Here is a 23,146-nt window from a genome sequence, read left to right on the forward strand (position 1 = left end):
AGGACCAAGAGGTACTCTGAGTCACAGGGGTCGTTGCCTGTGGCCCTACCCATGTGATCTGGATGAGAGCGAGCAAATCCTGAGAGGACTGATTTAAGTGATCAAACTGCTGTCTTACAAATGATGTATATTTTATATCCCATTCTCTCTTTATACTCTGCTATGTATTCGGTAAAGGAAAGCCAAGAAATTGGACCCAGAACATATTGGGCCCGCATCAAGTAGCATTATAGGAAAAAAAAACTTCTGTTTAGTGTTCATCAAAAGACTGGATGTGTTGCAAAAAAATGGGTGTGTCAAAAGTGTCTCAGTTTTTGCCAGAATAATGGTTTGGGGCAATCTACAATATGTGACAGAGTCACAGAAAAAGTATTCTGTTTGAGTTAAAAAGAGCATCTTTAAAAAGAGCACTAAGTGAGCCCAAAAACAGTCTTTGCCCAAGAGTGGTGGGGGGGGGGGTGGTCAGGGTTTCCATCCTGGGTGGGTCCCATGATAAAAGCAAAGGCTGACTCCCCATACCCAGTGTTAAAAACCCAAAGAGGGAGCGCCTGCCTGGCTCAGTTAGTGAAGCATCTGACTCTTGATCTTGGGGTCTTGAGTTCAAGTCCCAGGTTTAGTGTACAAATTACTTAAGAAAAAAATAAGTTCAAAAAAATAATAATAATATAAAAATAAAAACTTTTCCTTTGGAAAAAAAAACCACCCAAAATCAAGGAGCTGGTTATCATTCTGCAGGACAGGTGAAGGCATTCAAACATCACTACATCATATGCTATTTAAAAGCAGTCAACTAGCCTGTGAGCTCAGTCTATGTGATGATGCATTTGAGTTGAAACTTGAACCCAGTCCCTCTTTGTCTGCATTCAGTTTGCCTCCATTGTAGACAGTCAGTGCTGGGGAGGTCCCTGCTGGGTTCCCTGATGTTTGATTGAAGAATGGGGCCAGCTAGAGCATGGCCACCTCACTGGTTTCCATATTTGGACTTTGAGCTACAAAGTACTTCCAGTTCTTCTCATTCTCAAATGATTTCATGATCTTTGGATCTTTTGCAACCTTTCTTTTGAGTTTGGTGCAGTCAGCCTGGGTTCCTATCTCAGTTCTGTCACCTATTAGTTACATAAGCTTGGGCAAGTCACTTGTGTCTCAATTTCCTTATCTAGAAAATTGGGGGGAGGCGGGTTGGTGATCACAGTACTGTGGACAAGTTGCTTGTGCCTCCGTTTCCTTATCTGTAAAACAGGGATCATAATAATAGTGCCTCCTGGTGGAGTGTTGAGAATTGAACAGGTTAATAGATGCAAAGCACTTGTAATAGCACTGTACACATACCAAGTATTTAAATCATTATCATTACTATCCTTTTGGCTTATTTGATGTATTAGGAGGCTAAGTGTGGATTAACTCTGGTGAGTGCTTTATCCAAGTTAATTCTTGGAGTCAGAGCAGTATTTAGAGTACTGCCCATTGGCTGGTCAGCTAATTCCCAAGAAAGGATGGTGCCCGTTGGCTGGTTAGCTAATTACCAAGAAAGGATGGTGCCCATTGGCTGATCAGCTAATTCCCAAGAAAGGATGGTGCCCATTGGCTGGTCAGCTAATTCCCAAGAAAGGATGGGCTGCTGCATCCTGTTCCCGTCTCAGGCAGTCTGTACCACGAGCTGCGAATTCAAGTGCTGTCAGCGGCACAGGAAGAAACGTAGAAGATTCAGAGAAGCTGGGTATGTGCTTGTGAAACAGCAAAGGAATTGCTCTTCTCTCTCTCTCTCTCTTTTTTTTTTAAAGCATCCTTTTTCTTCTCCAAAAACTCCAAACAGGAGTTTTTCAGGCTGTCTTTTACTTTGTCACTTTTGATGGAGGTCCAGGAACAGAGAAATATTTTTCTTTTTCTTTCTTTTTTTTCCCAAAGATTTTATGTATTTATTTGACACAGAGAGAATGAGAGAGAGAACACAAGCAGGGGGAGCGGCAGGCAGAGGGAGAGGGAGAAGCAGACTCACTGAGGAGGGAGCCCGATGTGGGGCTCGATCCCAGACCTGGGATCATGACCTTGAGCCGAAGGCAGACGTCCAACGACTGAGCCACCCAGGTGCCCCAAGAAATATTTTTCTTCCAGTAAAACAAGTGGTGTGAAGGTACAAAAATAAATGACAACTAAAAATATTGGCAACCCATGTGGTATCCATTTTAGGGACAACAGGCAGGATGGGGACTCTGATGAGCCTGGGGACCCTTGCCCAGTCTTAAAGGATGATGATGTTTCTCTGGCTTTTTATTACCATGGAAGGCTAAGGAGCTCTTGTTATTAGCTCTTCAGTTTTTCCAGAGAAGCCCCAAATCTCATTTTTATAGGAGAATTCCTATTTTTAAATATAGACTCAAAGCATACCTTTAAATTCAGTTCTCAGGCTGCTGGTTTGCAACCCCTGGTCCACACCATGTGGAATCTCCATATGCTAATGTCATATATTCAGGGATTTCAGCCAGAATTGTAAAGTCTTGTCCACTGTGCAAAATTAGAGAGAAATCCTCTCTGTATCTCAGAGAGGAATGCCCTTGTTCATTGGGTACGTAAGCACAGGCTTCTGATTCCATTCCTAAAACATTCAACTTTGAGTGAATGAAAAGCATTGCTCCATGATTCAGATGATTGTCTGAAAGGCTTTGGGACTTACGTTGGAGAGTAGGAGGCTAAATAACATCCCCCAAAGATAGCAGGTCCCCGGAACCTGTGAATGTTACCTTGTATGGCAAAATAGACTGCAGATGTGATTAAATTAAGGGATTTGAGGTGAAGAGGGTCCCCTCAATTATCTGGGTGGGCCCTAAATGCAAATATAGGTTCTTATAAGAGAGAAGCAGAGGGAGATTTGACACCACCCAGAAGAAAAGGCCATGGGACCACAGAGGCGGAGACTGGAGCCATGTGGCCAGGGCCAAGGAATGCCAACAGCCATCAGAAGCGTTCAGCTGTACTCGATGGAATATCTAACATTGGCTTCAGCAATAAAGACCTTTAATTAGGTCATATAATGAGAAATCTACGGCTGATATTTTCAGAGCTCATGCAGCAGCGCAATGCTCTCATCACAGACTCAGCCTCTTTCTTTTTATCCATTCTTAGCAGACAGGATTCTCATGTTTCGAGTTGATTTCTCATAGTCTCTAGAAGGCTGTCTCAGCCCTAAATATTACAGTTTTATGCAACCATGTTTAAGGCAGAAACATAGGGCAACCTCTTTGTCAGCTGTCTTTATCAGGGAGGAGATTCTTTCACAGAAGCCTTTCTCTTTCCCTTACCAGCTCACTTTCCTTTCCATCTTATGAGTGAGAGCCATAGTCCCATTCCTACACAAATTTCAGTGGCAAGTGGAAATGCTTTGCTTGGCTTAGACTGATCAGAGTTCATGCCCTGGGGCTGTGGTAGGTGGCTGCCATCCCTGATTATGTTGGATCCTGAATAAAATCAGGGTTTTGAAAATTAAGCAAGAAGGGCAGCATTGCTATTGGGTAGATCAGCAAAGGCATCCGCTGCCTCACCCTTCTTTTTTCTAGTGCATTGTCAATTGCCCTGTTGTTTTCCCAGAGCAGCAGTGAGGTTTTGTTCGGTTTCAGATTATGACATGAGTCATCATATTTGGGCCACCACAAAAATGGTGAACAACTGAAAATACTGAACTCAAATGTATTTAACCACTTCCTGCTGGGTTGTGCTCAGAATTGACTGTGGGTGGACTGATGCTTCTTGTGTAATGCTAATTTGAATAATACCACTGCATTTTTTAGTATGGAAAATAATTCACTGGAGTACAGATTAGCAAGCTCAGACAGTGGTCATGGTCCTGTTCTCTGGATCCAGACATAGTGCAACTACTCCTTCTCTCTTATGCCCCTTTGTACACTTGAAACAAAGACCGTGGCTCCCCAAGTCTCTTTTATTTCAAGTATTCTTTCGACTACTGTTCTTGTGCTTTTATTTAGGCCCTTCATTATGTTCTTTAATGTCTCTCTTGAAATTTGTCACCCAAAGTTGAAATGACCAGAGTCGTGCAATGTATCAATCTTGTCTGAATGCTGTGGTCCTAATAAGAGCTCCAATCAGGCATTATCTTTGGAAAAAATAAAATAAACAACCTTAGAACTACTCATAGCTGTTTTTTGAGCATCTGAGCATCTCCAATGAGGGGTTTTGTACATACCTCAAATCCTACACCTTTGAAAACAGAACCCATCATCTCCGCACCTTGTCCAAGTAACATACGCACACACATTCCATATTCCAAACCTGTGTCTCCCATATCTGAGAGTCATCCAGTCCAGGCCCTTTGTTCAGGCCTTCAACATGTATCATGTGGACTACTACAAACCCTCCAAACTAGTCTCTCTGCCTCTAGTCTCTCTATCCTAACATCTGGGTGGTCTCCAAAGGGACCTTACTTGTGCCATTTCCCTGCCTAAAAGCCCTGGAGAGCTCCTCTCTGTATGGTAAGACCAAACTCCTCCATGACAAGTATAACCCCTTCACAGCTGGGCCCCACCCTGACTTTCTAGGCATTTCCTGCCATTTACCTACTGCCCTAGTGGTCTTTATGCCTTAGTCCCCTTCTTCACAGCCTGGTTTGCAATTAGAGTCACCTGAAGAGCTTTCTTAACTACTGAAACTCATTCCCCATCCCTGACCTGACCCTTAGAGGTGGGGCCTGGGCATCAGTATTTGTTAAAAGGTGATTCTAACGTTCAGCCAGGGATGGAACCACTGGGCATTTGCCAAGGTCCTGTACCACCAACCTTTGGCACATAATATCTTCCATCTGTAATTCCTTTCTCTCCCTTTTCTGTACAATAAAACCTTGCTCATTCTTCAAAACCTCAGTACTGCCTCTTCTCTGAAGGGTTGTCAGATCCCTGCCTCCACCCGAGAGTTGGTTGTTCTCTCTACCATGTTCTCATAGTACTTTCTACATTTTTCATGATCGTATCAGTTGTGAGTTATTCAAGGAAGGATCCTTACCTTACTCATAGTGTTCCCCCGAAGCCTTGCGTAATGCTTAGCATCTTAGTAAAGTTTCAGTAAAATTGTATACTGTCAACCTGACATCATGCCCAAAGAGACACTAGTTTGATCCATTGTACAATCATTAGGAAATTACCTGAAATAACGTTAAGCTTAAAAAGCAGCTATCATGGCATGGTAAGAGTCAGATGTTGCTAGAGTAATTGAATTTTGTTCTATGATAACATGACAAACTGTAACAAGGAGAAGTTGTGAGGGCGACTGTGTGTTAAATGAATGACTCACTCTATCTTGACTTCACTGAAGTTCTTAATTCTTCACAAATGACTTTCTCGATGATAATCTAGAAGCATTGTCCTAATTACACAATTTAATTGGTTGAGGAAGTAGTGGGACATTAACTACCGAAGAAAGGCTTCTACGATTAATAATTTATAGATATGAATTAGGAGTATAATGCTGTTGCAAAAAAAAAAAAGTGGGGAAGAGCCCACATGCTACTGAAATGTACATGATTATTAAGGTTAGTCACCACAGCTCATCAAGGGGATGGAGAAATGTGTGAGGATTCAGAGATGAATGCCAAAGATAATCAAAGGAGTGGAAAAAGGTCCTATGAGGAAAGGTTGCATAACTAAAGCAGAAGGCTGAGAGGTACACATTTGATTACTAATTTCATGTACATACATTTTTGTGGGGTAGTTTATATCTGCATCAAAACAAAGCATGAAGAAATTAGCTTAAATTAGAACAGGCAAGTTTCAGTTGGACATTAAGAAAAATATTCTAATTAACTGGATTACAAAATGCAAATCTGATCATGTTATTCTTGAGTTAAAAAAAAACACCTTGGGGCACCAGGGTGGTTCAGTTGGTTAAGCATCTGCCTTTGGCTCAGGTTGTGGTCCTGGGGTCCTGGGATCGAAACCCATGTTGGGCTCCCTGCTCAGTAGGAAGCCTGCTTCTCCCTCATCCTCTGTCCCTCCCCCTGCTTGTGCTCTCTCTCTCTCTCTCTCTCTCTGTCAAATAAATAAATAAAATCTTTTAAAATAAAAAAATAGATGGAGGTAAATAGGAAAAAGAAGAAAAAAGGGAAAACAAACACAGAGTCAAAAATTGCTTATGTTGTGGTTCAAGTACTCTTTCTGTGTTGTGTTGAGACACAGCCATGATATATGATAATGTTCTAATAGGTTTTATTGAATAAATCTACACTTGTATGTCTTAAGCTGAAATAAAATGTTTGCGACATGTATCTCTTTTTTTAAAGATTTTATTTATTTATTTGACAGAGAGAGACACAGCGAGAGAGGGAACACAAGCAGGGGGAGTGGGAGAAGGAGAAGCAGACTCCCCGCTGAGCAGGGAGCCTGATGTGGGGCTCGATCCCAGGACCCTGGGATCATGACCTGAGCTGAAGGCAGACGCTTAACGACTGAGCCACCCAGGCGCCCCAACGACATGTATCTTTTTAAAGATTCCCTTCCTCTACCATTTTGGGGAGAACTTCTTAAACTTCTAATGTAGAATAATTTCAAACATGCAGAAAACTTGCAAGAATAGTACAAAGAATACCCATATACTTACCCAAATTTACCTACTGTTAACATTTTGCCCCATTTGTTCCCTCTCTGTCTACACTCACACCATTCCCCCCCACCCCCCTGCGCGCACACACACAGTATTTTTGTTCTACCCAGTTGAGAATAAATTGCATACATCATGGTCCTTTTCTTATAAATCCTTCAGGGTGTATTTTCTAAAAATAAGACTGTGCCTTACAGAACCACAAGACAGATACCAACTTCAGTAAATGTAGTACAGATGCAATACTTTTACGTAATTTACCATCTATATTCCAATCCTTTCCATTGGCCCAATGATGTCCTTTGTAGCACTTTTGTCTCCTTTGGTACCGGATCAGTCGAAGCCTATGTTTTCCGAAATGGCTTGTGAGGCCCTCCACAAACAAAACTCTGGGGTTCTCTCTCTCCAGTTCCAAGCTCCCCACCTTTCCCTCCCTCCCAGGTTGAAGCCCCTGTGCCTTTGTTTCTGCTCCTTGGTCTGCTAGAACATCTTCCCTTACAAAACACCTACTTTTCTTGTTCTCTCAAGCTCCATCTTTTGTGAAGATTTTGCTTATGCCCATCCTCAGCCCAGATGGAACTGACCCAGCTGGAAGCCAGGGGGCTTTCCCTTTCACCTCTCCCACGTCCTGTACCTGAAACCTAAGCATACTTGATATATCTTAGTGCATGTTCATGAGTACATATCTGGGCCCACCTACCACCCTCATCCCCTTGCCATGAGACTCTAAGATCTCCGAAAAAAGGAAGAATATTTTATATTTTTGTATACCCAGGGTTGAACATAGGGTCTGTCGCATAGGAGATGCTTTTTAAGTATTTATTAATCATCAGTGGGATATATCACTGTAAAAAGCTGCTGTAGGAAGTTGCAGGGTGTTTGATCCTGTCATCCTTCAAGAGGAAGGAAAATGCTCCTTTAATCAGGGGCCTTAAAATAGCTCTGGGGGAGGGGAATGAGTTCGGGTTGGAGGAAATTTGATCTCTGAAAGCTCTCCAGTTATATGATAGAGTGTGGTAAAAGCAGACATAAACTTTACATTTAAAGTTTCCCAAAGACCCACACAACCTTCGCAAGAACAGACTGGATCTTTTTCACCCATCCCCCCACTCACCTCCCCTCTGGCAACCACAGTTCTTTATATTTAAGAGTCCGGTTTTTGGTCTCTTGTTGTTTTGTTTTGTTTCTTAAATTCCATGTATGAGTGAAATCATGGTATTTGTCTTTCTCTGACTGACTTCTTTTACTTAGCGTTATACTCTCTGGGTCCATCCATGTTGTTGCAAATGGCAAGATTTCATTCTTTTTGATAGCTGAGTAATATTCCATTGTGTATATATAGCACATCTTTATCCATCCTTCTGTCAACAGACCCTTGGGCTGCTTCCATATATTGGCTATTCTAAATAATGCTGCAATAAACATAAGGGTGCATATATTTTTTTGAATTTGTGTTTTTGTTTTCTTTGGATGAACACCCAGTAGTACAATTACTGGATCAGATAGTAAATCTATTTTTAATTTTTTGAGGAACCTCCATGCTGTTTTCCACAGTGGCTTCACCAGTTTGCATTCCCACCAACTGTGCATGAGTATTCCTTTTTCTCCAAATCTTCACCAACACTTGTTGTTTCTTGCGTTTTTTATGTTAGCCATTCTGAAAGGTGTGAAGTGATATCTTGGTGGTGGTTTTGATTTACATCTCCCTGATGATGAGAGATGTTGAGCATCTTTTCATGTGTCTGTTGGCCATCTGTATATCTTCTTTGGAAGAATGTCTATTCAGGTCCTTTGCCCATTTTTATTTTTAGTTTCTTTAGTATTGAGTTTTGTACGTTCTTATATATATTGGCTATTAACCTCTTATCAGATACATCATTTGCAAATATCTTCTCCCATTTAGTAGATTATGACTGGATTTACTTTTTTAAGATTTTATTTAAAAAAAATTTTTTTAAGTAATCTCTACCCCCAATGTAGGGCTCGAACTTAGAACTCTGAAATCAAGAGTCACATGCTCTATTGAGTGAGCCAGCCAGGTGCCCCTGGATTTATTTATTTATTTTTTAAAGATTTCATTTATTTATTTGACAGAGACAGAGAGAGAGCGAGAGAGGGAACACAAGCAGAGGGAGTGGGAGAGGAAGAAGCAGGCTTCCCGTTGAGGAGGGAGCCCAATGCGGGGCTTGATCCCAGGACCCTGGGATCATGACCTGAGCCAAAGGCAGACGCTTAACCGACTGATCCACCCAGGCACCCCACCTGGATTTAATTTTTAATTCCAAACTAATTTTAGACTTCCAGAAGAATTACAGAAAACTGTACAGAGAATTCCTAGAAATCCTTCACCCAGCTTCCCCTAATATTAACAAGTTCTATAACAAAAACCGGGAAATTAGCACTGGTACAGTGCTATTAACTAAACTATTGACCTGATTCAGATTTCACCAACTTTTCCACTAATGTCTTTTTTCTGTTCCAGGGTCCTATTCAGGATCCCACATTGCACTTAGCTGTCTCTTTAATTGCCTCCAATCGGTGACAGTTCCTAAGCCTGTCCTTGCCTATTATGATCTTGACACTATTGGAAACTATTTGTTGTTTGTAGAATGTCCCTCATTTGGGGTTAGTCTGAGGTTTTCTTATGATTAATCAAAAATCTGCATTTTTGATAAGAATACCACGGAAGGGATGTGCCCTTCTCAGAGCATCATATCCAAGTTCATGATGTCATAAGTTTTATTAATGGTGACATTGAATTTGATCACTTGGGTAAGGAAGTTTCTGCTGGATTTTTCTCTATGGAGTTACCATCTTTCCCTTTGAAGTTAATAAGTATCTTAGAGATACTTCAAAACTATGTAAATATCCTGTTTCTCCTCAACCTTTCATCCACTCATGTATGCATCCATCAGTGACTGTTGTCTGCAACAAATCTTACTGTGGTATTTGCCTAACAGTGAATTTTTTATTTCCCTCTTTCCTTCTACATTTATTGATTGGAATTCTTTTGGAAAGAGAAGCTGCATGGACTGGATTTAGTTGCAGAATGTCACATACTTCTAATCAGTATTTTCTGATCTTTTGATTTTTCACATAATTAGTTTGACAGCCATATTTCCCTCAGGGTGCCTGGCTGGCTCATTTGGTAAAGCATGTGACAACTCTTGGTGTCAGGGTCGTGAGTTCAAGCTCCACGTTGGATGTAGAGCTTACATTTTAAAAAAACAAACAACTTTTATTTTTATTTTAGCATTTATATTTTATTAATGTTTACATAAAAGCATTGCAATCACTTATTACTACATTTTCTTTATTATAGGCAGATTGAATGACTTAATTTTATAAATTGCAAAACCAATGATTTGTTATTAAAGAAAACACAACTGAATGACTTTTAAAAGGGCACACCCTACATGCAGACCTTAAGAAATTAGTTGTTCTGGGCGCCTGGGTGGCTCAGTCGTTAAGCGTTCGGCTCAGGTCATGATCCCAGGGTCCTGGGATTGAGCCCCGAGTCGGGCTCCCTGCTCCGCAGGAAGCCTGCTTCTCCCTCTCCCACTCCCCCTGCTTGTGTTCCCTCTCTCGCTGTCAGTCTCTCTGTCGAAAAATAAATAAAATCTTTTAAAAAAATAAGTAAAAAAAGAAATTAGTTTTTCTTTGTTTAGCTTCTGTATGTCTAGTAGTAAAAATAATACTGTTGATGCCTACCCACAAATAGTTCGTTTGGCACATGTAAATTCTGTATCGGGAGAACTTTAATTTTAACATTTCTTGGTTTTGTTACATTGTAAATCATAGCAGAATTACACAGAACACAGTATATTTAGTACAGATTTTTGTAGCTCAGCAGTTTCGTCAACCTTAGTTTTCATGCAATGTTTGCCCACAGTGGCTGGTCAGCAGAAAAGCATTGGATGGCAACTGATTCATTTCTGAGTCAGTGACAAATTCACTTTCCAAGAATGGTATCTCTCATCTTATGAAAATTTAAAAGAGCATTATTTAGGCGAGAGGTTGGTAAACTTCTTCCGTAAAGATCCAGATCATAATATTTTAGATTTTGTAAGCCATATAGTCTGTCACAACTACTGAATTCTGCTCTTGTGTGTGAAAGCATCTGTAGACAATGTGCAAATGAGTGGCCATGACAGTTCCAATAAAACTTTATTTATAACAACAGGTGGCGGGTGGGAGGGGGGAGGTTGGTTTTCGTTTGCTGACCGCTGATTTAGACAATAAAAATACACAAACTTAAAATGCACATTAGCAGTTACCCTTGTCTCTCATTTTTCTCTACAGGCAGAAGACTGATCTTTGAAAATATGTATTTGGGAGATAGTCACGTTCTATTGAATACCTTGTGCTGGTGCTGCCATCGAAAAATCTGGTTACACTCCGGGGAGGCCTGCCGCCTCTGCAGGACTGCACCACCTCGGCCCTGAGATGAGTGTCCGGCCTGAGCGGGCACACCATGAATAGATACACTACGATCAAGCAACTCGGGGATGGAACCTATGGTTCCGTCCTACTGGGACGAAGCATTGAGTCTGGGGAACTGATTGCCATTAAAAAGTAAGTTTTATTCTTCACTCACGTCAGTTCATCCTCAACTACACATTGTCAACATCGTTTTAACTCTACCCTCTGCATGTCTCATCATTGAAATATTTCTGAAGGGGGGTGGGTGGGAGGCATGGAGGAAAGACTTAGACATTGATTTTTGTGGGCTAGGTGACTGTTGGCTCTGGAACGTTCATGGCAGAGGTCTTAACCACATTCCTACTTTAGATTTGTTTATTGCACTAGTACGTTTTCAAGGTGTCTTATCCTATTGTGACATAGTAACAAGCAGGTTTAGAAACATTTAATTGGAAAGGAAACTGAAACTCTGAGAAGTTAAGTGACTTAATTTGGATCATTTACACATGTGGTGGTCTGGGGACCACTGTCTTCATCTCCCCACTCCACTTGCCCTTTGCAGTCTGAGTCCACTGTATTAGTTATCTGTTACCGCATAACCATTTACCCCAAGAATTCGTGGTTTAAAACTACACACATTTATTATCTCTGTGAGTCAGGAGTCTGGGCGTGGTTTAAGTGAGTTCTTTACTTTAGGGTCTCTCATGAGGCTGCAGTCAAGGTGTTGGCCAGTGCTGGGGTCTTCGCTCAAGGCTGGACTGGGAAAGGATCCACTTCCGGGCTCACTCACGTGATTGCGGGCAGCATTCCATACCTCCCTCGTGGTTGCACTGAGGGTCTCAGGTTCCTCCTGGCTGTTGGCTAGAAGCTGTTCTCAGTCCTTTGCCATGTGGGCCTCTCCAAAGAGCAGCTCACAACATGGCACCTTGCTTCAAGATGTGGGGACCATGAAGGCCATGAGAGAGGCTTCTACCAAGGTGGAAGTCACATCTTTTTGCTTTTGTAAACTAATCCCAGAAGAGACCTCCTCTCACATTGCTGTATTCCATTGGTTAGAAGCAAGTCATTGAAGGAGAGGTGTTATCCCAGGCTCTGAACATCAGGAGGTGGGAGTTTTCAGGGACCAATTTAGGGCCTCCCTTCTATACCCATCTATATCCAGTCACTTTCTCAACATCTCCATTTGGTTGCCCTGTAGACACTTCAGACTCACTATATCCCAAACTGAGCTTTTATCCAACATTTTCCCTCTCTTGCCCCAAACCTGTTTTTCCTTCAGTGTTCCCTATCTTATGAATGACACTACCATCCCTTCAAAACCTGCACATCCTCCTGACCTCCCTCTGTATGCCCAGCATTGGCCACCTGGACCCGTAGATTCCAACTACTATATATTTGTCTGATCCACCTACTTCTCTGTATTCTCCCTGCTAACCTCCCATTCAACCCATTATCATTTACCACCTCTACCATGAGAATAATCTCCTCTGTGGGGTTCCTGGCTTCCATTCTACCCCTCTCCATTCCAGTATGAAGGGATTACTTTAAACACATGAATCTAATTGTCTAAAGTCATTTGCACCAAACACTGTGTCCCTGCTGCCCTCTCATCACCTTGTCCCACCTGACTTCAGTGTGCTGTGGTGTATAGTTCTATGCCCACTACCAGCACCCCGCCCCCCAAAAAGCACACGGGAGACGCTCAACCAGGGCACTCTCCACACGGGCCAATAGAAGGCCTCCAGCAGGACTGAGCCCCAGTTGCACACCTGGGTATCAGCTCAGTAACATACACTTTAATGGGTTTCCCATGTCTCTCTTCCCATTTTCCCTGCTCCTTGCCCTGGCTTCCTGGAATCACCTCCCAAATAAACTACCTGCACCTGAGTCCTTGCCTCAGGCTCTGCTTTCAGAGGAACCCAAACTATAGCATTTTGCAATATCGTCCTATCAATTTTAGGATCAAGCCTCCAATTTTTAATGTGACCTACAACTTGCTGCATCACTTGGCCACTCCCTTGTTTTCTTCAGTCTGATCTCCTGTCACTACCCCCCTACCGACGTCATTCCCGCTACTCTGGACTTTCAGCTTCTTGAACTCACCAAATCCCTTTCTGCCCCTAGTCTTCACATTGATATTCCCTGCCTCCTACCTCCAGGGGCTAAATTCAACTGATCTTTCAGGTCCTAATTGAACTATCACCTCATTCCAGAAGTGCTTCCTGATACCCCAGACTAAATTAGGTCACTTTGGGGTCTGCTCTCACCGTGTCCTGTGCCTTTCCTTTCCAGCACTCAGCACAGAAAGTGATGATGAATTGCCTGCCTTCCTGCTGCGATGTCAGGTCCACGAAGGATGCCCCTCTCACCGTTGTATCCCTAGTGCCTGACAAAGCCCCTGCCACACACAGGAGGGGCTAAAGAATATTTGGGGCATGAACTCCACCAGCAGACAGTGTGACGTTGACGACAGAGTGTGAGAGTGAGGTGGAGAGATGGAAGTTGGCCTCTTATTAGCTAGCAGGGAGACCTTGGGGGAAATCACGTGACTTCTCTGTGTCTTCATTTCCTCCCTTGTCCCATCTATTACCCGGGGGCCACTGGAAGAGTCTAATGAGACCATGTGATTGCAGTGCGATGCAAGATAGAACCTTGAAACTTGGGTCTCTGCTTAGCCCATAGGGTTGTCTTTCTCTCCCCTCAGGCTGTAGGCCAGGGTTGGCAAACTTCTTCTGTACAGAGCCACACAGTAAATATTTCAGGCTTTGCAGGCCACATGGTCCTGCCCCAACACAGTTCTGCGATTGTGTAAAAGCAGCTATAGGCCAGGTATAAATGAATGAGTGTGGTTGTATTCCAATAAAACTTTTTACAGAAACTGAAATTTGTTTCATAAAATTATTACACGTCATGAGATCTCACGCTTCTTTTGATGTGTTTTCCCCAACTATGTAAAAATACAAACATCATTCTTAGTTATGGGCTGCACAGAAAGAGATGGTGGGGTAGAGTTGGCCCGTGGGCCATAGTTTGCCAACCTCTGCACCAGAGGGTCTAGAACTGTGTTGTCCAACAGGGTGGCAAGTAACCATAGGGCATTTAAATGTGAATTTTCTTAAAAATTGAGTTCCTATGTTATGCTAGCCATATTCCAAGTATTCACTGCCCAGATTTGTACAGTCTCATGGCTACCATTCTGGACAGCACAGAGCATTCCCATTAATACAGAAAATTCTGTTGGAGGGCTCTAGTCTATATCAAATAAGCCTGAAGGATTAGCCTCCAGGACAAGGTTAGCCAATTAGTGATGGAGCAAGTCAGCTGGAGAGGTCTCCTTGCACTGCCTTGCTCCGTCTCTGCTGGGAAATTTTGTGATGTAGGATTGATCGCCCTGCCAGATTTTAAAATGAATGTTTTGGATAGTATAATATTTGGTAGAAATTGAAACCAGCTTTAAGCGCTACTCATTAGATTCAGAATGAAAACATATTTTTTGTTTGTTTTGGGTTTGGGGTTTTGGGGTTTTTTAGTGTTTTGGGTTTTTTGTTTTCCACCTCCCCCCTGCCTAGATTGAAAACATTTTTAAACAAGAAAGTTTAGCCTGTTACTGGGAATAAGCATGCTATTTGTTTCTTTGTTCTCTTTTAGAATGAAAAGAAAGTTTTATTCCTGGGAGGAATGCATGAACCTTCGGGAGGTTAAGGTATTTATTAATACACCAGGGAAAAATTTATGTATGGTTGATTAAAATAGCTTTATACTTGCTTAGATTTATGGTTGATAGAGTTAGTCATTCTGTTTGAATTGTTCCACTGATGCTAACAAAAGGGGGCAAATGACAACATTATACAGCTAATAGCTCAAAGTAGAAGATTGCTATTATATTAGTAAATATACTTTTTTAAACTTTGGTATAGTACTATTAACTAAACCACAGATTTATTCCGATCTCACATGTTTCCCACTAATGTCCTTTCCCTTTCCAAGTGTGATGAAATATACATACATGAAATTTATCATATTACGAATTTGTAAGAGCACCATTCAGTGGTATTCAGTGGTATTGTTGTATGGTCAGCACCTCCATCCACCTCCAGAACTCTCTTCATCTTGCACACTTGAAACTCTGAACCCGTTAAACAGCAACCCCCGTGGACCCCTCTGCCCCCAGCCCTTGGCACACACCCTTGTAATTTCTGTCTATGAATTTGACTACTCCAGGTGCCTCAGATAACTGGAATCATGCAGTATTTCTTTTTTGTGCCTGGCTTATTTCACTTGGCATCGTGTCTTCAAGGTTCATGTCATAGCCTGTGTCAGAGTTTCCTTCTTTTTAAGGTGAAATCCTATTCGGTTTTAGGTAGATGCCACATTTTGTTGATCCATTCACCCATTGACGGACACTTGGGCTGCTCCCACCTTTTGGCTCTTGTGAACCTTCCCATTTCTTTAAGCTCTTCCTTTCCACTGGCTCCTTCTCTTCCATCTCTAAATAAATATATGTACCCTCCATCCTCCCTGATCAGCTGAGCAGGGAGCCTGACATGGGGTTCGATCCCAGGACCCTGGGATCATGACCTGAGCCGAAGGCAGACACTTAACCGATTGAGTCACCCAGGCGCCCCTCCAGTTCGTTTTCTCAGGCATTTTCTTGCCTGCGGTGTTGGGTACTGTCCTCTCCCAGGGCTGTGTGACTCTGCTTTGGCCTCACTGTCCTACCTCTTTCTTGCCTTTCTTCAAGTGCTCTGTCGTTCACCCTTTAAATAGCGATGATTTCTCACATTCCATCCTTAGCCATTTTCTCCTTTGCTCTGAATCTCCTCCCGAGTAATTTCATTTACTTCCCTCACTTCAGTGGTCTCATCAAATCTTTTATCCTTTGTAAGCACTAGACCAGGGGTTGATGAATGGCCATGTTCTGTTTAAATGCAATTTTGTTGGAACACTCACCCACTTGATTACATATTTTCTATTGGCAGATTTCACACTTTGATGGCAAAGTTGAGTAGTTGGGGCAGGGACCATATGACCTAGAAAGCCTAAAATATTTATTCTCTGTCCCTTTAAGAAAAGTTTGCTGATGCCTGCTTCAGGCCCACATATCCAACTGCTTCATGGATATCAGCGCCTGAATTTTCTGGAATGTCTGCCTCCCCCAGTGCTCCTATTTTCTCCCTCTTCTGTTAAGGATCATTTACCCATTCACCCAGAAACTGCAGCTCACTGCAGTTGGTCTGTGTGACCTCACTTCCTCCACATCTTATCCACCCCGTGTGCTGTCCCCAGAATGATCTCAGGGACATTCAGCCATTCACACACTACCTACCGTTTCCTGAGATGCTACTATAAGCCAGACAGCATCTGCATTGTCTTATTTCATCCTCACAACTACCTCATGAGGAAAGTGCTAGTACCTTGGGTTTGCTGCTGAGAACAGCTGCGGCCCAGAGACTCAGTCACTTGCTCAAGGTAAATGCAACTCTAAGCCACAAAGCTTGGTTTCAGATTCACGTTTGTCAGGCTTCAATGGCATATGCACCTGGCATCCAACCAGTGTATTCCCTTGCCCACTTCCCCTGTCAGAGTCTTCTGAATGAGCTTCCTTCAGAGCCAGACTGGGGCAGTTCTCATCCCTCAGGCATAGACCACACCATTCCATTCCCACAGCCATACCTAAGAAGGGCTTCTCTCCTGACACACCCTTTCCCTCCCACTGACTTGTCTAGATGCTATTCTTCCTTCAAGTCACATTGTGGATGATACACTCATTGACCATTGGGGTTTGCTGATTACTCCTTCTTGAAACATTTCTAAGGTTCCTTGTCTCTGTCATTCTCTTGACCCTAATAAAATCTCCCTCATTCTGTTCTGTGGATTTTGTATTCGTGCCCTCTCTTCTTAATTAGGCTATTTGCCTCTTATAGGCAAATAAAGGACTGTGTCTCATGCCCCTGGGTACCCTCGAGGAGCAGTACGTTGTAGTTTTGTTAAATTATTAAGAACCTTCATCCAAATGGGGATAAATAGTCTCCATTTGGACTGCTGACCTGGTTTTAATTTGCTATTTGTGCTTCTTGGCTCTAAGTGTCCTGCGTCTTCCTCTCCTTGTAAACCTTTCCTGAGCCTAAATAAGATGCCTTCTCTCTGTAAAATGAGTTATGAAATCTCCCACACAAAATTCATCCCTTTTATATTAAACTAATACAGACTTTACTTGTCCGTGAGGCTCACTCAGGAACAAGAACTATGAGCCCTTAGACTTGAACCAGTAATTCATGCTCAAAACAAATGTCAGGCCAAGCATGGAAGGTACCCTGTTCCTTGCCTAGGATGCTCCTCTTGAAAAGCTTAAAAAACCTACTTCATTTTCCTCTGACTGAATTTGCCGCGTTCATCCACTGCAGCTCATCCACTGGACATGTCAGCCATTGCTGTGATGCATTTTAAGTGAATAGAAAAGAAGGCTGCAGAGGTGAAAACTTACGAGTTAAGCAATGTTTGTGTTTGTTACTCATGGAGAACCTGGAAACCAACCTCACTAAAACAACTAATCAGCCTGGTTGGGTCATTCTAGAAGGATCCGGCCTTCGGTTGAGGATTTCCTGCTAGAGAGGCTCCTTGGCAGGAGTTTTTCTTTCAGGAAAGAGGCTCCAGAAGAGTTTTATTTTGTTCTCATTCACTGGCCATATCTCCTCCCTCTTCCCAGCCGCTTGAAGTAACTCGATCATATTACAGCATTCCCAAGCTCTGATTCCGTGGAGGCATTATTACTGGGTGTCCTAGATTTGGATATTCGTGTTCACCTTTTTGTCTTCCGCCACCGTGTTTATTTTGTAAAAGGAGTGTTCTTTTTAAGGAAATTCAAAGATAAGGAGGGCTTGACAATGTATTATTATCAGAGTCACTTCTCTGTGAGGAAAAGGCTTTTGGAATTAAAGGGCTCATGCCACTGGCCGGTGGCCCTTTGAGACTCCCTTGCAGGAGACTGTTAATCAAATTCTGACCATCTGGTGAGCAAAGCCACAGTTTCTCTGGCTGTCGTATATGAACAGGATCGCTGCTTATGAATACAAAAGTGTACTCGCTCACCATGAACAAAACTAATGATGCAAACAGAAAAAAGTTGACACGTGGCTCTGCTCATGAGGTTGTGGCAGGAACAGGAAAACTGCACGTGCGCAAGGATGAGGAATCAGGTCACGCCCCATTTTCTGAGCCACTCTCTTGTTTCTCATCACCCGCCTGACTTCTTTGCCTTTGCTGTTCTTGGAAGCAGAGCTCTTTCTCCCATCTCACCTTGGGTTGGGGGGTGGGCAGGAGGGCTTTGCAGTGAGATTTCTCCTCTTCATCCTTTCTCCTTTAAAACTCACATCAGGGGGGGCGCCTGGGTGGCTCAGATGGTTAAGCGTCTGCCTTCGGCTCAGGTCATGATCCTGGGGTCCTGGGATCGAGTCCCGCATCAGGCTCCCTGCTCCTTGGGAGCCTGCTTCTCCCTCTGCCTCTCTCTCTCTCTGTCTCTCATGAATAAATAAATAAAATCTTTAAAAAAAAAAAAAAAAAAAAAAAGGGGCGCCTGGGTGGCTCAGATGGTTAAGCGTCTGCCTTCGGCTCAGGTCATGATCCTGGGGTCCTGGGATCGAGTCCCGCATCAGGCTCCCTGCTCCTTGGGAGCCTGCTTCTCCCTCTGCCTCTCTCTCTCTCTGTCTCTCATGAATAAATAAATAAAATCTTTAAAAAAAAAAAAAAAAAAAAAAAAAAAAAAACTCACATCAGGGGCGCCTGGGTGGCTCAGTCGTTGGATGTCTGCCTTTGGCTCAGGTCATGATCCCGGGGTCCTGGGATCGAGCCCCGCATCGGGCTCCCTGCTCGGTGGGGAGCCTGCTTCTCCCTCTCCCACTCCCCTGCTTGTGTTCCCTCTCTCGCTGTGTCTCTCCCTGTAAAATAAATAAATAAAATCTTTAAAAAATAAATAAGTGAAACACATCAGTGGGGGGTCTAGGGCGGGATGGGGATTAAAGAGGGCACTTGTTGGGTAGAGCACTGGGTGTTGTATGTGAGTGATGAATCACTAAATACCTCTCCTGAAACCCAGTGCTACACCATATGTTAACTAACTTGAATTAAATAAACTATTAAAAAAAATAAATAAAACTCCCATCGTAAGGACTGGTGTGTGCCTCATGGACACACATGAGTCCGACGGAAGTTGAGAGCCTCAGGCTATCAGCCTCTGTCTATGTGAACAACTTCCTGTTCACAGGGTCTACAGACTGTTAGCTGGTCATCTCGGCCCAGAGCAGCTACCTTTTCCAATACTAGAATAATCAAAGCTTCAGCTCCCCATTGGTTCCCTCTGGCCGTTTTCATGGCATGAATCCCATCATCTGGAAGGAGTGCACCTAAAATAGCCCTGGCCCATTGGCTGGTGCAGCCAGCAGCCAGAAATACCCGTAATGGTCAAGTACTTACTTGCTAGTCAGCTAATCGAAATGGTTTTTCTACATTCAGGTGATTATTGACTTCAGTGAAATACCATGTATTGTCAATAAAATAGGGATTGTGGCACTTCTGTGGTTCTAGAATTAGATGTTTCTTCCGAAGTATATGTGCGGTTGCTTTTCTTTTCCAACAACAGATTTTCTCTCATTTTTTTCTGTTTCTCCCCCTTGCCTTTCAGTCTTTAAAGAAGCTCAACCATGCCAATGTGGTAAAATTAAAAGAAGTTATCAGGGAAAATGATCATCTTTATTTTATCTTCGAGTACATGAAGGAAAATCTTTACCAGCTCATTAAAGAAAGGTACAGTTTCATCATCGTGATCTTAGAAGTAAATATCGCAAAGAGGATGTGTTTTCTTTTTTGCTTTTGTCTATCGCAGTTAACGCTGCTTAGGCTTCCCTGTAGATGAGGGTCCCAGGCCACATTCCTACTCTGGAGGTCTCGTGAGGCCTTCATAGAAGCCACATTCAGTGCAGCCGTTTTCCTGTTTCAATGGGTTATTCACCCAGAGAAGCTCAGAGATTGAACAGATACTCTGCAGCTCTCCATTCCCACAAGGACATATGGGCAGAGCAATTATAGGTCAAGGTGTAATGGTTTCGTTCTTTCTGAGACCTCCATGGAGAACTTGGAGGTTTCTTGCCCTTGCTTTCTTGTACAGTGCTCAGGGGCTTGTGTGCTAGGAAGAGGAAACTAATAACAAACTCACCTGCTGTGGCACTTTTGAACTTTGAAAGTGAAGCACGTGGAAGTTCTAGGGCATATTTTCTCGGTGGCAAGTGAGCGCTTCACTCCCAGCTTCTCTCTGAGTGAATTCAGTCTACAAATAGGGTCTTCGTTGTCGCTAACAACAGAGAAGCTGTATGGTTTGCCCTTCCAGGGGGGAATACAGCACTATCCCCTGCTATCCACTACATTTCATAAGGACTTCATCTGGAAGACCTCAGATTTTCCCCATTACAATTTTTTTAAGTTTTATATTATGGAGAGAGAAGATTTTTATAGGATAGATTGGAGGGTTTGCGGGGGCGGTTACTCTAAAATGTTTAATCTTTTCTTCTTTGTAACATAACTGAACATACCAGTTGCCATTATACCAATACACCAGTGTTTACAAGGTAGCTGTCTTGTATGGACAAATGGTTGTTTTTCTTTGGTCTTTATTATCAAAGGATCTGGTCACATTAGTGTGTGAGCAAATGTTTTCTTACATTCTTACTGTATAACCAAAAGAACAGGAACATAGAGTTATTTGTTTTCGTATGTAAATCTAGATTTATAACCTTTGTCCTCCTTTGTCCCATCCAGAAATAAGTTGTTTCCTGAATCTGCTATAAGGAATATAATGTACCAGATATTACAAGGACTTGCATTTATTCACAAACACGGTAGGTGATTTGGAGTCTTGTGCTTTTTAACAGCAGCGAAATGTTGTCATCAGGTAGAAGGTACAGGAAGCATCAGGGTCTTTGGTGACTGTCTCCCAGAAGAGGTTGACAGGTTGGGAGGCTGACAGTGGGGTTTGGGATATGTTCTCTTTTGTCACTTGATTTCTGAATTTTTCTCATTATTTATCATGTCCACGTGTTCTTATTCTTTAGGCTTTAACATTAAGCTCGTTTGTTATAGGTCTAAAAGTTATTCCTGCCCATTACCTGGTGTATTAATAAGATGCCTAAGATTAGAATTCAGAGACATTTCATGTATTATGTTTAATCTACTATTACTGCTTCACTGTGGCTTCTCATTTTCCTGATGTATTACATTTCAGTCCAAAAGCATCCAAAAAGGGCCTAACAAAATTTATCCAACACAGGAAAATAAAATCAATTAAAAATTAACAAAGAAAGAAAAAGACAAAAACAAAACAAGGTATGGATATAGCTAGAGGGGGAAGTTAATCTGCAAAAGGCATGTCCGCAAGTCCTACTTAAGTAAAAGAAATAGGCTACAGATTTTATTCTGAACTTGCTTCTCACAATGCAAAATGTGAAACATGACCAACTGCATCCAACATAGTTCCCCCACCCCAATAAAAACAGTCCAGTTGCCCAAGAGAAGCAGAACTATTCTTGGAACTAAGACCAAAGAGATTTCTCTTATGGATCCTTCTAGAGGGGACAGTATGTAACATGACTTCACGGTAAGCAGTAACAGGTTGCATAGCGCAGTTTCATGTCATATCCCTCATTCTAGGCCAGTTATATCACTTGATCAGAGAAAACAGTCCTACTGGGGCCCAGCATGAGCTGGGCATCCGTAGGGATGGTCTCAGTAGTCCAAGGAGAGATTTAGAATATCTAGAGGAATGGATGGCCACATACCCTTCGGGAAATCCTCCAATACTGTTGTCCTTAGCTGAGCTTTTGAAAGGTGTTGAGTAGCAATGACCCTGAGGCTATATTTTCCAGCGAACACCTGGGACCTCACGAAGTCTCTGCTGCTAACTAGACGCAGACCCACCTTCTTGTGAACCTAGAGCCATGGGATGGACATGTCCACCAGCGGAGCCAGGAGTCCCGTAGGGGGTCATTTGAAGTCACTTTAACTTTAAAGACAGATGGACCAAGCAGTTGATCTTGCATAGGCAGAAAGCCATTCACCCCCAGCCTGAAGGTGTTGTTGCCGTTGCAAATATTGCACCAACAGATAAGTTTCATTACCCAGTAAGGAACCTGGGCGGAAGCCCTTTGATAATACGGTCAGCGCAGAGTTGACACAAATTGGCAGTGTGTAGAAAAGACACCGTGCCTCAGCCAGTGGCACGAGTGTGTAGAAAAGACACCGTGCCTCAGCCAGTGGCATGGTTCATCCTGGGATCTTTCCCAGTCTGCTCTTTAACCTCTGGGTAGCCCCTCGGTTAGAGGCTAAGTGAAGCACAGATAGACAGAGGCTATCTGTGCAAATCCATGTCAGCATCAGGCACATGCTGAATAATAAGTGGGTAATATGCAAGACTGAGTCCATTTGTGAACCAACTCCAGTAAAAAGTTTTCAGTAAAATGCCAGCCCAATTCTGTTGGCATCGATAGAGCCTTCAGTCACCAGGATTCACAAGGGATGGAATTTGCAAAACATGAAAAACTGGTATGGTGTCTTAGGGACAGAAAGGGGGAGAAGGGTAACTTACTAGATTTAAGAGCCTAGCAAAAGGAAGTGATGAGAAATCAAAGAGATTCTCAAAAGAGAAAGATCGACCAGAATGTTTTCACACAGGGACAGTCACATAATGTCTCAGTTACTCAGGCTGTTTGCTCAGGTCTGGAAACTGAGTAGTGGACCTGAAAGAAAGTGGACATTCATTGGCTTTCTCTTCTTTTCCTTTGGTTGCATTTCATGAGACTCAGGTATCTGTTGCCAGAATGGACTTGTAGTCTTTTTACCTGGGTCTCTACCTAATCCCATCAAATGAACACACACACTCACATATGCGCCTCATGCATGTGCATATGCATCTACACATACACAAGCCCACATACCTGCATGTACACTGCTCCCCCCAACACCTGCACACACCCACACCCACGAATGCACATGTATGTGCACACACACAGTGCATATTTGTGTCCAGTAATGTAGCATCCAGATACTGTTGTGATACCACAGCTCTTGGAAACTCTGCACTGTC

At 42.8% G+C, this 23,146-nt stretch overlaps 1 protein-coding gene across 4 annotated transcripts in view; it reads left to right on the forward strand.

The window, feature by feature from the left end:
- Positions 1-23,146, forward strand: part of CILK1 (ciliogenesis associated kinase 1) — a 56,063-nt gene that overhangs the window by 8,407 nt on the left and 24,510 nt on the right. For 2 of the 4 annotated variants that reach the window (XM_027602429.1, XM_027602430.1), the window contains 4 exons: positions 10,900-11,172; positions 14,668-14,722; positions 19,697-19,818; positions 20,827-20,906. In XM_027602429.1, coding sequence (XP_027458230.1) covers positions 11,072-11,172; positions 14,668-14,722; positions 19,697-19,818; positions 20,827-20,906 — 358 coding nt within the window. In that variant the 5' untranslated portion in view covers positions 10,900-11,071. Of the gene's footprint in view, positions 1-10,899; positions 11,173-13,311; positions 13,507-14,667; positions 14,723-19,696; positions 19,819-20,826; positions 20,907-23,146 lie in introns of all 4 variants that reach the window. The other 2 variants (XM_027602431.1, XM_027602432.1) reach the window with 2 other exon arrangements.

This window comes from Zalophus californianus, chromosome 7, assembly GCF_009762305.2.
Source record: "Zalophus californianus isolate mZalCal1 chromosome 7, mZalCal1.pri.v2, whole genome shotgun sequence".
Lineage (NCBI taxonomy): Eukaryota > Metazoa > Chordata > Mammalia > Carnivora > Otariidae > Zalophus > Zalophus californianus.